General features: G+C 58.2%; 7 protein-coding genes across 7 annotated transcripts in view; 3 read left to right on the top strand and 4 right to left on the bottom strand.

Annotated features, from left to right (window-relative positions):
- The window catches only part of SPRG_19943 (hypothetical protein), a gene marked incomplete at both ends in the record, with an annotated part of 1,743 nt that extends 911 nt beyond the window's left edge, over positions 1 to 832 (bottom strand). Inside the window, 2 exons of the mRNA XM_012344390.1 lie at positions 39 to 45; positions 99 to 832. Coding sequence (XP_012199780.1) covers positions 39 to 45; positions 99 to 832 — 741 coding nt within the window. The remainder of the gene's footprint in view (positions 1 to 38; positions 46 to 98) is intronic.
- Positions 833 to 1,472: 640 nt separating this feature from the next.
- On the top strand, positions 1,473 to 3,032 carry SPRG_05609 (glutathione-disulfide reductase; the record flags this gene model as incomplete). Its single annotated transcript, XM_012344325.1, has 2 exons — positions 1,473 to 2,177; positions 2,231 to 3,032. The coding sequence occupies exons 1-2, from the start codon at positions 1,489 to 1,491 to the stop codon at positions 3,030 to 3,032; spliced, it is 1,491 nt and encodes a 496-aa protein (XP_012199715.1). The 5' UTR covers positions 1,473 to 1,488.
- A 124-nt stretch (positions 3,033 to 3,156) lies between these two features.
- Positions 3,157 to 3,650, bottom strand: SPRG_05610 (hypothetical protein; the record flags this gene model as incomplete). The annotated part of the gene is made up of 3 exons (XM_012344326.1): positions 3,555 to 3,650; positions 3,378 to 3,513; positions 3,157 to 3,333 (listed from the first exon to the last, which is right to left on the bottom strand). The coding sequence occupies exons 1-3, from the start codon at positions 3,620 to 3,622 to the stop codon at positions 3,157 to 3,159; spliced, it is 381 nt and encodes a 126-aa protein (XP_012199716.1). The 5' UTR covers positions 3,623 to 3,650.
- A 1,740-nt stretch (positions 3,651 to 5,390) lies between these two features.
- Positions 5,391 to 5,687, top strand: SPRG_05611 (hypothetical protein; the record flags this gene model as incomplete). Its single annotated transcript, XM_012344327.1, has 2 exons — positions 5,391 to 5,511; positions 5,563 to 5,687. 2 exons carry the CDS (start codon positions 5,391 to 5,393, stop codon positions 5,685 to 5,687), a joined length of 246 nt encoding a protein of 81 aa, XP_012199717.1.
- Positions 5,688 to 6,195: 508 nt separating this feature from the next.
- On the bottom strand, positions 6,196 to 6,910 carry SPRG_05612 (hypothetical protein; the record flags this gene model as incomplete). Its single annotated transcript, XM_012344328.1, has 5 exons — positions 6,196 to 6,342; positions 6,392 to 6,473; positions 6,524 to 6,645; positions 6,696 to 6,778; positions 6,826 to 6,910. The coding sequence occupies 5 exons, from the start codon at positions 6,908 to 6,910 to the stop codon at positions 6,196 to 6,198; spliced, it is 519 nt and encodes a 172-aa protein (XP_012199718.1).
- A 483-nt stretch (positions 6,911 to 7,393) lies between these two features.
- Positions 7,394 to 9,053, top strand: SPRG_05613 (hypothetical protein). The gene is made up of 3 exons (XM_012344329.1): positions 7,394 to 7,656; positions 8,225 to 8,531; positions 8,577 to 9,053. Exons 1-3 carry the CDS (start codon positions 7,412 to 7,414, stop codon positions 8,751 to 8,753), a joined length of 729 nt encoding a protein of 242 aa, XP_012199719.1. The 5' UTR covers positions 7,394 to 7,411; the 3' UTR covers positions 8,754 to 9,053.
- Positions 9,054 to 9,404: 351 nt separating this feature from the next.
- On the bottom strand, positions 9,405 to 11,037 carry SPRG_05614 (hypothetical protein). The gene is made up of 4 exons (XM_012344330.1): positions 10,506 to 11,037; positions 10,108 to 10,458; positions 9,658 to 10,059; positions 9,405 to 9,610 (listed from the first exon to the last, which is right to left on the bottom strand). The coding sequence occupies exons 1-4, from the start codon at positions 10,873 to 10,875 to the stop codon at positions 9,423 to 9,425; spliced, it is 1,311 nt and encodes a 436-aa protein (XP_012199720.1). The 5' UTR covers positions 10,876 to 11,037; the 3' UTR covers positions 9,405 to 9,422.
- Positions 11,038 to 11,705: the final 668 nt, after the last annotated feature.

Here is an 11,705-nt window from a genome sequence, read left to right on the forward strand (position 1 = left end):
TCGATCGACGTGATGCCGCTCTCGCGCACAAAGCGAACGCCGGCGCTATCACGTCATCATCATGAATCTTCTGCAATAGACGAGCTAGAGAAACGTACTGCTCCATCTCGGAGTTGACGAGGTCGCGCACGATCGGGTCAAACGTGCGCAGCACCTGGTTGCCGCGGCAAAAGAGCGTCGTGTCCGACTTGAGCGCGTTAAAGATACCGGCGAGCTCGACCGCAATGTAGCCGGCGCCAACGACTGCGACCTTGCGGGGCTGCGTCTCGAGTGCGAAGAAGCCGTCGCTCGAAATCGCGTGCTCGATGCCCGGCAGCGGAGGCATGGCCGGGACACCACCGACCGCGATGAGGATGTGCTTGGCCGTGTACCGGTCGCCGTTGACCTCGACCGTGTGGTTGTCGACAAACTTGGCAGCGCCCATGACGAGGTCGACCTTGTCTTCGAGCATGCCCTCGCCGTACATGTCGTTGAGCCACTTGACGTACGCGTCGCGCTTGGCCTTCATGGCCGCCCAGTCAAAGGCGCCAAACTGGATGTCCTGCACGCCTTTGAAGGCGTACGCACGCGCCGAGTGGAGCATCTCGGCGTGGAGCGCTGCGTTGAACATGATCTTCTTGGGCACGCAGCCGACGTTGACACAGGTGCCACCGAGGCCAGCGCCGTCGTTGGCGTGGCCGCGCTCAATGACAAGGACCTTGGCGCCGTAGGCCACCGCGCGGTGGGCCGACGAGACGCCGCCAGAGCCTGCGCCGAGCACAATGTAGTCGTACGTTGCCATGCTGCGAGCGTAATTTGCGACTGTACCAACGACGTCAAAATTGCCCCACATCGATCCGGAAACACGTATCCGGATGATTGGGATCTTGCCGTTGTTGGGTCTCGTTGATGCACAAGCTCGAGTTGAGATCCGATCAATCGAACGCCCTTGATTGCATCGACATCGTTCTCGGCTTTCTAGCGTGCAGCGACTCTAGTTAGCTCGACGAAGGATTGGCGCGCTCTGCTCGACCCGTTGGAAAAGCTCACGCCCAGGCGCAACATCGGTCTGTCGCGTGGACACGACAGGATCCCAATACCCTGTCTACGCACATGGTCGATCAACCTACTACAGTACGCGAGCGACCTGCTAAGCCTTGTGTTCTCAAGTAGGCTTCGTGACGCTTTGAGTGATCGCGTTGCTGCTTCGTGCAAGTGGACTTGAAAGCCCTTTCAATCGCGGGCCTCGAACCACCGACTATAGCACCAACCAGTTGGACGTGCCGAGGTCATCGCCATTCACTTGAAGATTCGTAAGAAGGACGAGTGTGTTGGTAGTTGTGATGACGGACGTCGTTGGATGACGCGGTCTGCACCCGTCGGTTCGCGATTTCGGGTGCAGAAAGATCGCGATCGTCGTTGTGATTGGTGGATCGAAAATCCAACGGCGCATTTTGATTGGTTAAATGGTGGCACGCCCTCGGACAACCCCAAATTGCAATTTGCACCATGGCGACCACCGTCTACGATTACATTGTCATTGGCGGCGGCTCGGGCGGCAACTCGTCCGCGCGCCGCGCCGCCGCCTACGGCGCCAAGGTCCTTCTCATCGAGCGCGGCCACGCCAACGACGGCGCCGGTATGGGCGGCACCTGTGTCAACGTCGGCTGCGTGCCCAAGAAGATCATGTTCAACGCAGCGCTCCACGCCGAGATGCTCCACTCGGCACACGCGTACACGTTCAAAAACATCCAGGACGTCGAGTACGGCTCGTTCGACTGGGCGGCGCTCAAGAAGAAGCGTGACGCGTACGTCGCCCGCCTCAACGGCATCTACGAGCGCAACCTTGGCAACAACCAGATCCCGCTCGTCTACGGCGCCGCCAAGTTTGTCGACAACCACACGGTCGAGGTCAACGGCGACCGGTACACGGCCAAGCACATCCTCATCGCGGTCGGTGGTGTCCCGGCCATGCCTCCGCTGCCGGGCATCGAGCACGCGATTTCGAGCGACGGCTTCTTCGCACTCGAGACGCAGCCCCGCAAGGTCGCAGTCGTTGGCGCCGGCTACATTGCGGTCGAGCTCGCCGGTATCTTTAACGCGCTCAAGTCGGACACGACGCTCTTTTGCCGCGGCAACCAGGTGCTGCGCACGTTTGACCCGATCGTGCGCGACCTCGTCAACACCGAGATGGAGCAGTACGTTTCTCTAGCTCGTCTATTGCAGAAGATTCATGATGATGACGTGATAGCGCCGGCGTTCACTTTGTGCGCGAGAGCGGCATCACGTCGATCGAGAAGGCGGTTGACGGGTACGCTGACGATTCAGGCGACGGTGGCGGCGTGCCGCAGTCGTTTCCAGGCTTTGAGACCGTCCTCTTTGCGATTGGTCGCACGCCCCGCACGCACGACTTGGGTTTAGAGACCACTGACATTGCCCTTTCCGCCGACAAGTTTATCCAAGTCGACGCCCAAGAAAACACAAGTGTCCCGAACGTGTATGCGGTGGGCGATGTCACGACGACGGGGTGGGAGCTGACGCCGGTGGCGATTGCGGCGGGTCGTCGCCTCGCCGACCGTCTCTTTGGCAACGAGCCGAACGCGTGCATCAACTACCACCAAATCCCCACGGTCGTGTTTAGCCACCCGCCGATTGGCACGATTGGCTTGACCGAGCCGCAGGCCATTGCGCAGTACGGTGCCAACAACGTCAAGGTGTACACGAGTTCGTTCTTCAACATGTTTTACGCCATGAGCGAGCAAGACGACAAACAAAAGACCGCCATGAAGCTCATTTGCATCGGCGAAGAAGAGACGGTCGTCGGCGTTCACGTCGCGGGCCTCGGCGCCGACGAGATGATCCAGGGCTTTGGCGTTGCGGTCAAGATGGGTGCGTACAAGTCGGACTTTGACAATATCGTGGCGATCCACCCGACAGCGTCGGAGGAGCTCGTGACGATGCCCGAGTGGGGCAAGATCAAGGACATTGTGACGTTGCCGCTTGGCACGGCGCGCAAGCCGCCGACGCTCAAGCCCAAGGACAGCGCGCTGTAAACGAGTTCCAATCGAATACTATATACTGTGCTAAAGTAAGTCCACTGGGAACGGCCAAAATCAAGTAAAGGAGCGAGCACTAGAGTGTTTTCCAGCAAGGGCTTGACGAGTCGACATAGCGCACTCATGCTTGTCCGTCCGCCGGGTCCGTGTACTTGAGCAAGAACGACGTCGCTGTCGGAACGCGGGCGACGAGGCCCGCGTGCGCCATCTCGAGAACGTGGTAGCTCATGCCAAAGGGCGACGACTTGACCTTGCGCTTGAGGACGTCGTGTTCGGTCATTTCTCGGTACGGCGCCCGCTGCCCGCATGTCAGAATCCTTGGCGTCTACGATGAAATCATACCTGTAGAAGCACGCGGATCGTGCGCCTGCCGACATGCAGCGCCGAGATGAGCGCTCCGAGGCGCGGGAGCGAGAAGTAGTAACGATCGACGGCCATCTCGACCGTGGCCACAAGAAAGCCGAGGTGCACGAGGTGCCTAGTGCCAGGTGAGGCGAGCAGTTCTGCCTTGAAGCGTACGCAATGTCCTTGTTGAGCGCCGCGTCTGGTGGCGGCGGTCGCCCTCGTCGCGTAAACTGCGCACGCATCTCCGTGTAAAGCGTACTCTTGGCGAGCGTCGAGTGCTATAACAAGGCATGAGAAGAAATCGAGGTACTGGGTCAAGCAGACCATGGAGAGACGCGGTAGGATCTTGGCAAACATGCGGGCGCCGCGGCTGCCTCTCGACTGGTCGAGGAGGAAAGCAGTGTAGTCGTGCGTCAAGACAAGCGCGTGCACGTTGGGACCTTCACAATGCAAGTCCGATCGTCGTCATGACTTGAGGGCTGCACCTGGTAGATTGACTTGCAGCAAGAGTAGCGTGCCGTCCATGCGCAGCTCATGGACCTATGCAACCGGATAGATCGAGCCAAGGGGCCACAACACCTACCCGTTGGTCGACAACCGTTCGGTTGGGCACAACACTGTAGCTACGATGCGCGGCGTGAGGCCACCAGCGAGTGGGCGGCAGCTACATGTGGTGGGCGAGAACGAGCGACGGCAGCGGAAAGGTCGCGTACGCCCGGTGGTACCGGCCAAGCAGCATGTGAATCGCTGCCAAGGTGTCGTCCATCACGTCGCCCTAGTACATGTGCATTCATCCAGCGTCATGCGTTCGCCTCGTTGACGCACGGCGATCGCATCAAGCGCTTCGTCTTCGGTCGTGTCCATGGCCTCCATGTCCAGTAGCGCGTCGGCTGGCGCTGCCCGAGCCAGTTGCCGCAACCGTCCACGCAGCATCGCGGCAAATGTCGATTTCGAAATGCGAGCGCGTTTTTCACACGTGGAAAACGCATGTGAGAATCGATATCACACATGGCCATCACCCGCGCGCCGGGTGCAGCGCTCGCTTCGCGCCATTTTTTCGTTGTGCTCTTCGATGCACCAATGAGAGGCATCAAAAGGTGGACATATTGTCTTGCGCACGACGATGTGGAGGTCATCCACGCACAGAAGAGGATGTCGTACAAGTGTATAGGGTATTGCATCCTCTTGACAAACCGGACGCCGTGCATCATCATGAACCGGACGCATATGACCTGGAGCCCTGCCGCCGAGGGATACTGGTAGTAGATGGGAGATAGCGCAGTATTTAATGATGTTGAAACGAGTCAATACACGCAACGATACGATAAGAACTTGTGAATGGGATCGCGAGGCAAAGTTGTTGCGTGCAGTTCGGTAATGGCCTTGTCGCGGCATCGTGCGAGGAAGAGGGAGGGATCCAAGGGCGTCGACGTCGTGGCAAGAATGGCGACGGGCGTACCGGTATGGCGTTCCATGGTGAGACAGACTCTAAGAGCTTCTCGGCGTGTGCAGTCAAGGGTCGTCCAAAAAGCTGGTCACGCAACACCATGCAAGCAGTCTCTTCAGTTTATCGCCCGCGATTCTCGTCGTATGCAGTTGCTCATCGTGGACATGGAATCAATCCATGGACACGATGGCATAGCACCAAGAAGTTGCGTCTTCTAGAGCGTTCTGCGTCTGGCTTCTCGCGTCTCAAATAGGATCCGCGTCGCAAGTGCAACTTCAATGTGGGGTTGACGCCCTTTTTTGAGGGCTTGAAATTCGGACCTTGCCCTGTCTCGTGGTGAAACCACCTGGAAACAGAATATTGGCCAATCACAGTGGGCGGCAACGAGAAAGGCGGGGCGCACTCGAAATTCACCAAGTGCCCGCCCATACTGAAGCCAAGTCTAATCTGCGGGCGAGAATTCTTGGTGAATTTTTCCATCACTGTTTTACCTCGTACTTTGTGCCTGTAGCGTGTTTTGTAGTGTTTCTACCATTTGGGGCACTTTTGAATAATCGACCATCATGAGCTTCACGTGCCTGGCCTTCTCCCTGGCGTCGCTCAACCTTGGCAACTACTCGCGCGCATCGCTCCTCGGACTGCCCGACGAGCTCGACGTGAGCTCGGCCGTGACGCCTTGCTCCAGTACGATCGAGAACCACGCGCACAGCGGCAGCTTTATGGTGTCGCTCAAAGCCTCGTCCAAGTCCCACATCGACCTCGACACCTCCGACGATGATGACGACGGTCACACCCACGAGCCCGCGCCGCTCTGCAGCTGCGACTCGAATGCCTCGACGATCGTGGCCTCGTGGCGATAGTTGGTAGACGGAGCGCTCAAGTGCCTTTCAATATATGATATCTATATCCACAATCCGTCAATCGACGACAGAGCCAAGCAGGCGCCAGAGACGTGGCGCGATGGCGTGCGTCGCGTGCCCAAGGCCCTCTCTGGCCCCAACCGTGCGTTCCATGCGACCGCGTCGCGTGCACTCGGTTCTTCAAGCTGCGATGCGAATGGATGTCGTAGACTGAACTACACTGCGTCGAGCTACGGGACCAACAGAGTGGTCCTCGACGTCTCGTCAAGCCGAGTGGCGAGGCTAATATGTGTGTTCATCCGCCAGCACGCCAGCCTACACAAGGTCCCTTGGTGTACCGATACCTTATTCTTTGCACGATGCCACACAACAAGACTACCCACGCTCCTCGCTCGTACAGACCGGTCTGCCTCGCGCGCACATGAAAGTCTCTCCCCATCATTGTACATGCAAGGTAATATCCCATTTCAACAAGTCGCTGGTTCAGGATGTTGGCGTAGTACATGCATTAAAAGAAGGCGCCGAGGCGCGCCAGCACAAGCATCATCGAGCCCGAGAAACCGACAACGAACTGCAGAATGCGCTTCTCGAGCCGCTCGTTGGCAATGTGCAGCGTGTTGAGCGTCTCTTCGTCCGTCTTTTTCTGAAGCAAAAACTACCTTTCGCCATCAACCTTTTGCGCCATCCAATCTCCTCCTACATACCTCCTTCTCCACCTTGAGGAGCTCGAACCGCACCTTGTCAAAGTCGAGTTTCTCCGTCATGCGAATGTCGTTCTTGAGGTTGCTAAAGTCGCGCTCGAGCACTTCGCGCATGTGGCGGTGGGCCACATCTACACACAGTAAGTCCATCCGTCGTATCGCGCCTCGACGACGCCGCACCGAAGTTCCATGGTCGAGCGCAGCACGCGTTGGGACAAGTCGGTCTTGAGCTCGAGGTGGTCCGCCTTGGGAATGTACTAGAGGCATATATAAGCACGCATGTATATGTCAACAGGAAGGAGCGCACCAAGGACGCACGGGACGTGTTCATTTCTTGGATGGCATTGCGCGTTGCGGCCAAGATCACGTCGGCCTCCTTGGGCGTGAAGCCTACCTTGGCGCTAAGCTTGATACATTGATAGATCGATAGATGCGACCTTTCGCGCGCAGGTTCTGCGCGAAGCGGTACGTGTCAAAGTGGATGCCCGCCGTGCAAAGCCGCGGGTCGTCGTCCGCTGCCATGCCAGCGCCATTCTTCTGGGTTTACCGTGAATGGGTTTAAACGCGTTTGCGCGTTCGGTTAAAGTCATCCATGCACTTCTGTGCTGATCGCTGCCAGGGTCCACGAGCGTGTGCTACATACTATTGCGCGACGCGCAAGCGTACATAAGACGAGGCTTGTAGCACCGCGATATCAACGCCTCAAGGTCGACACGCAAGTGTCCATTACAACAGCGTGACGTGTCTAGCTACATGTTTGGGTACGACACCCGTACAGAGAGTCGATGAATATCCAGCAATAAGGGTAGTGTTTGCTAGCAGCGCGAGGGTGCCAGAGAGGCCACAAGCCGCGTCGAGCATTCCATGACGACGCGTCCATGAGTCTGCAGCCAAGGTTACTGGACGGGTTTAACCCACATGGATCGAGTGGGTTTAAACAGTGCACGCCGAACGCCAAATGTGCGATCCGGATACAGTAACCGGTAAAGATCGAAGTTTCAACCATTTTGGAAAGGCCGAGCCATGACGCTAGTATGGAGCTCTGCGCTGGTCCTGCTCGCGCTCTCGAGCCGCCGCCTCGTCTACGGCGCTGGGCTCTGGGACGACCACGCCCAAGTCGACATTGCGCTGCGTCCGGAGCTGCAGAACGTTCGCAGTGCACTCCCACCGCCACGGCCGCTGCTCCCGCGCAACCGCGCCCCTACCATCGAGCTCACGTTTGCCACCAATGACGACGCCGAGCGCTGCGGCCGCACCGTGCTCTCTGCGTTTCAAGAAGCTTCGAATCCGGACCGCGTGCGTGTCCATCTTGTCCATAATCAGGATCCGTCGCGGAGCCAGCGATGTCGCCATGCGTACTGCGCGCTGGCTGCGCGCGAAGGATTGGCTGCATCGGTGCACACCGCGCACTGTCCCTACGAGGCGCAACTCGTTGCAGTGGACACACCGACGTCAACACATCGAGAAACCCATGGTAGGCGTCTCCAACTAGCAAAAGGGTCGTCTCACGTGTGCCAGATTTCTGTGCGACGGCGCCACCGAGCGCTCGGTTCGCCACGTCATGGGACAACACCGCGCTGCAAGACTGGCTTCGCACCGAGAACGAGTTGGCCATTGTGACCTCCGTCGCTGCGCCAGCGATCTTTTGGCACCCAGGGAGCTTCCCGCACGTGTGTGTGCTCGAACGACCGGCGCCGTTGCAGCCATGGCACACGTCCGAGCTTCCATCGCTTGTGCACGACCACCACCGACCTCTCCTCGCGCCCTTTTTAGCCCCAGCAAACGGTATCATACCTACCTCGCCTTTGTCTCTATATCCTAGACCGAGTGACGTAGCGTTTGCAAGTGCCATGCGCGCCACGCCGCGTCGTCGGGTGACGTTCTCACGCGCAGCGCAGCGCTCTGGGCTCGCGGGTACGACTTTTACTCGGCGCCGAGTAAGATCTTGGAGAACGTCCACGACGACGCGCTGGACGAGGACCAACCACTGGCTGCAGTGCCCCAGCCCGAGCGAACCGAGCCCTTCGCACGGACTGCGCAGGCATACTTGGCAACCTTCTTGGGCCTCAACGCATCGTCTCAGCTGCACGACGCCAGCGCATGCCGGCAGCTATACTGGGTGCCGTTCTCCGACACATCGCACGTACGAGCAAAGCCGCGTTAAACTAACCTTTGCGATCATAAATAGGTGCAACGTCTCGTGCAACGCCAGATGATCGAGCAGTCGTTCTATGCGTACCCGCCGTACAAGGCCAATGAGATGCCGCTCGCGTACGGTGGAGAAATGCCGACGACCAACGGCCTCTCGACGCTACCACCGCACGACTTTCGAACGTGCCGTCGCTTGCGACCACCGAGATTATGACCGTCGCGTTCGTGTGCTTTTCCATGACGAGCTTTCTACTAGCCGTCCTCGTGCGCTACATTCGCCGGCCGCACCAGCTGTACGGTCGCCTGGCGTCGGCGTCATGGCGACAGCCACGCACCTCCTTTCCAGACGACGACACGTCCGACTTGCTCCTTCTGTCGTTTGACCGCGACGACGACGACGACGACGGCCATGACCTCGAACGCTATTGAAGGTCGGTTGCAACCACATCTTCGTCCGTTCAAGTCTGCACAATCCATTCGACCGAGTGGATAATTCACGGCAATACACGTCCTATCTATCTATCTATCTATCTATCTATCTATCTATCTACTCGTATCCATTTATCCATCCATCTATCTATCTATCTATCTATCTACTCGCATCCATTTATCCATCCATATATCTAGCAGCCTCTATCCTGCGTTCTCGGCCAGGGGTCGAACGAATTGCATATGTAGAAAACCACACACCATAGCCAAGGGTTCGCTGTATTGACCCTCGTGTTTGTAGCACCGACAACTTGTGCAGCAGCGTGTCATGTGCGCGCCTTGCAGCGCATCCTCCGCCCCCGATCTTATTCCAGACGACGATGCAGAGTGCACAGGCTGTCGTCGCGTCGTCGGACTTGTCGGCAATGCAATGTGTTAAACAGGTTCGAACAATCTACATGACTTCGCCGTCGTCGTCGCCGGTAAATTCCCGGGCCTTGTACGTTTTTTCTTCCTTCTTTTTTTGCTCGGCGCTTCGCACAAAGTACGTCCCGTCCATGAGCGCGACGAGCTCGGGCCAGAGCTTGAGGTGCGAGCACATGATCTTGAACGCCGCCGTCAGCGGCACCGAGAGCATCATGCCTAGATCGATCTTCACGCCATCATACTAGTATCAATGTATCAAGTACCGACGACGCCCCAGAGGAGTCCCCACGCCGAGAGGGAGATGATGACGACGACCGGGTCCATCTCGAGCTTCCGGCCAAAGACTTTGGGTTCGATAAAGTTACCGACAAACATGTGAAAACACATGGGGAGGACCATCGCGAGGAACTTGTCCATGGGCGACATGAGCCCGTTCGGCCCTTCCGGCGAGATCATGATGATGCACAGCGGCAGGAACGAGGCAATCATCGCGCCGACGTTCGGGATCCAATTGAGAATGAACGTGAGGATGCCCCAGAAAATGGCCAGGCCGACGTTGAGCGAGACGTACACGATCGTCACGAGCAGCGCGACAAAGAGCGAGAGGTAGCACTTGAGCGTCACAAAACGCTGAATATCATTGTCGATCTTGGACCACACGCCGCCTAATCAATCAACTCAGACACCTTGTCGTCTCCATTGAAGTGGCGTACCGGCGTCCGAGGCGCGCGTGCGCGTGCAGAGAAAGTACGTGAGGTAGATCATGGTCACAAAGAGCGTCGAGAGGAGGTCCATGACTTCGGTGAGCACGAGCCGCGCGAGCTTGTCGACGTTGTCGTGCAAGGTGGTGGTGATGTTCATGGGCACACCGACTTGCTGCGAGAGCACTTCAACGTGCTGGACAAAGGCCGTGTAGCCTTCCTGGTACTTGGTGACTTCCAGCGCGTGGATCGAGAGCACGGCAATATAGCCAAGAAGGAAGAAGAAGAGACAGACGACCGAGACCGCGCAGAGCGATGAGAAGGCGCGCGAGCAGCCGCGCGAGCGTCGCCGGGCGTGGCGACCTAATCCACCGAGCATGAGTCCAACCCACCTTGTCGTTGTCGATTACCGCGCGAGGTGCACACGCAGCAAAAGTACTTGGGCGACACGTCAATCATTTCGACGAGCGGGTCCACGAGGTACATGAGGAAGATCGCGAGGAAGAACGGGATGAGCACGACTTTGAACCAGTTCAATAAATAGCACGTCGCGGCGAACCCGGTCGCGAGGAGCGCGCCCTTGACTTCGAACGCGACCCGCTCCATGGGCCGCGTCACGTGCGTGAGGAGGTCCGCGAGCGAGACGCCGTGCGCCGGCGGCAACACGTTGCGCTGCGACGGCGTCTTGGGCAGCGGCGCCGTCGGTGTCATCTCGTCCATGCCCAGCGACGAGTACGCAATGCTGTCCGATGACTTTGGCAGGAGCGAAGTCATGTTCATGCGGTTGCGCAGGAGCTGCTGGTTCTCGGTCGGATGGATGTCGATCTCTACCGCGGTCTCGTCGTTCACGGAGGGCGAAGCGATCCCGCGCTGCCGAAGGTCCGGGCTCTGGCTGCTTATGGTCGCTGCGCGTCGGGCCACGATGGATTCCGACAATACAAGGGCGCCGTAATACGTGGGCAAGAGTTATTAAAAATAGATTTATTTTTATTTGAACAGAGCGTTTGTATACAAACACATGCATTTTTATTGTCGTGCACGTACGAAATAAACAGCAAACCAAACGGCCCCACGTCATGGCCGAGCGCAGGGATCGCCGCCACGAGCCGACGAGCCGACGAGGGCAGGAGCCCCGGCGCAAGCACCCGCGGTACGAGTGCGATGGCCTTCACCATAGGCGCAGGCGCAGCCCATACACGCATCATCCACTGCGTCAGTCTCGATAGCGATGGCCGCAGCCAGCGAGGAGGTCCGAGGCTCAAAAACCACGTCGCACACATGTGTCGTCGCATTGCGATGGACATATCCCACATGCACGTCTTTGCCTGGGGCTCTGCCGAGCGCGGTGGCGAATAGAGACGTGGATGTGGAAAAATCGACTCTCAGGATGCCAGTGCTGCACGCTTGATTGATGCATCTCCCGTATCGCATCGATGCATTTGCCAAGGGCGTACGACGCGGATCGCGGCCTTCTTGATGGCTGCGAGCGGCGGCCACGCTCGCTGTCCAAAGGTCCGCCTCCATGACCGAGTCGTTGAGGAAGCGGCGATGTTAGTTGCCGTTGCCGTCGACGGCAACCGACGTTGTACTGCAACTAGATACACCCAACT

The sequence above is a fragment of the Saprolegnia parasitica genome, assembly GCF_000151545.1.
Source record: "Saprolegnia parasitica CBS 223.65 unplaced genomic scaffold supercont2.17, whole genome shotgun sequence".
In the NCBI taxonomy this organism is placed as follows: domain Eukaryota; phylum Oomycota; class Saprolegniomycetes; order Saprolegniales; family Saprolegniaceae; genus Saprolegnia; species Saprolegnia parasitica.

Bases quoted from the DNA above. Each gene is read 5' to 3' on its own strand.
- SPRG_05613 (XM_012344329.1), top strand. From the start codon at position 7,412: ATGACGCTAGTATGGAGCTCTGCGCTGGTCCTGCTCGCGCTCTCGAGC. The intron at 7,657-8,224 runs GTTTCAAGAAGC...CGAGTGACGTAG, and splicing joins GGCCGCACCGTGCTCTCTGC to CGTTTGCAAGTGCCATGCGC. The intron at 8,532-8,576 runs GTACGAGCAAAG...GATCATAAATAG, and splicing joins CGTTCTCCGACACATCGCAC to GTGCAACGTCTCGTGCAACG.
- SPRG_05614 (XM_012344330.1), bottom strand. From the start codon at position 10,875: ATGAACATGACTTCGCTCCTGCCAAAGTCATCGGACAGCATTGCGTAC. The intron at 10,060-10,107 runs GTACGCCACTTC...TTGATTGATTAG, and splicing joins CACGCGCGCCTCGGACGCCG to GCGGCGTGTGGTCCAAGATC. The intron at 9,611-9,657 runs GTACTTGATACA...AGATCGATCTAG, and splicing joins ACTCCTCTGGGGCGTCGTCG to GCATGATGCTCTCGGTGCCG.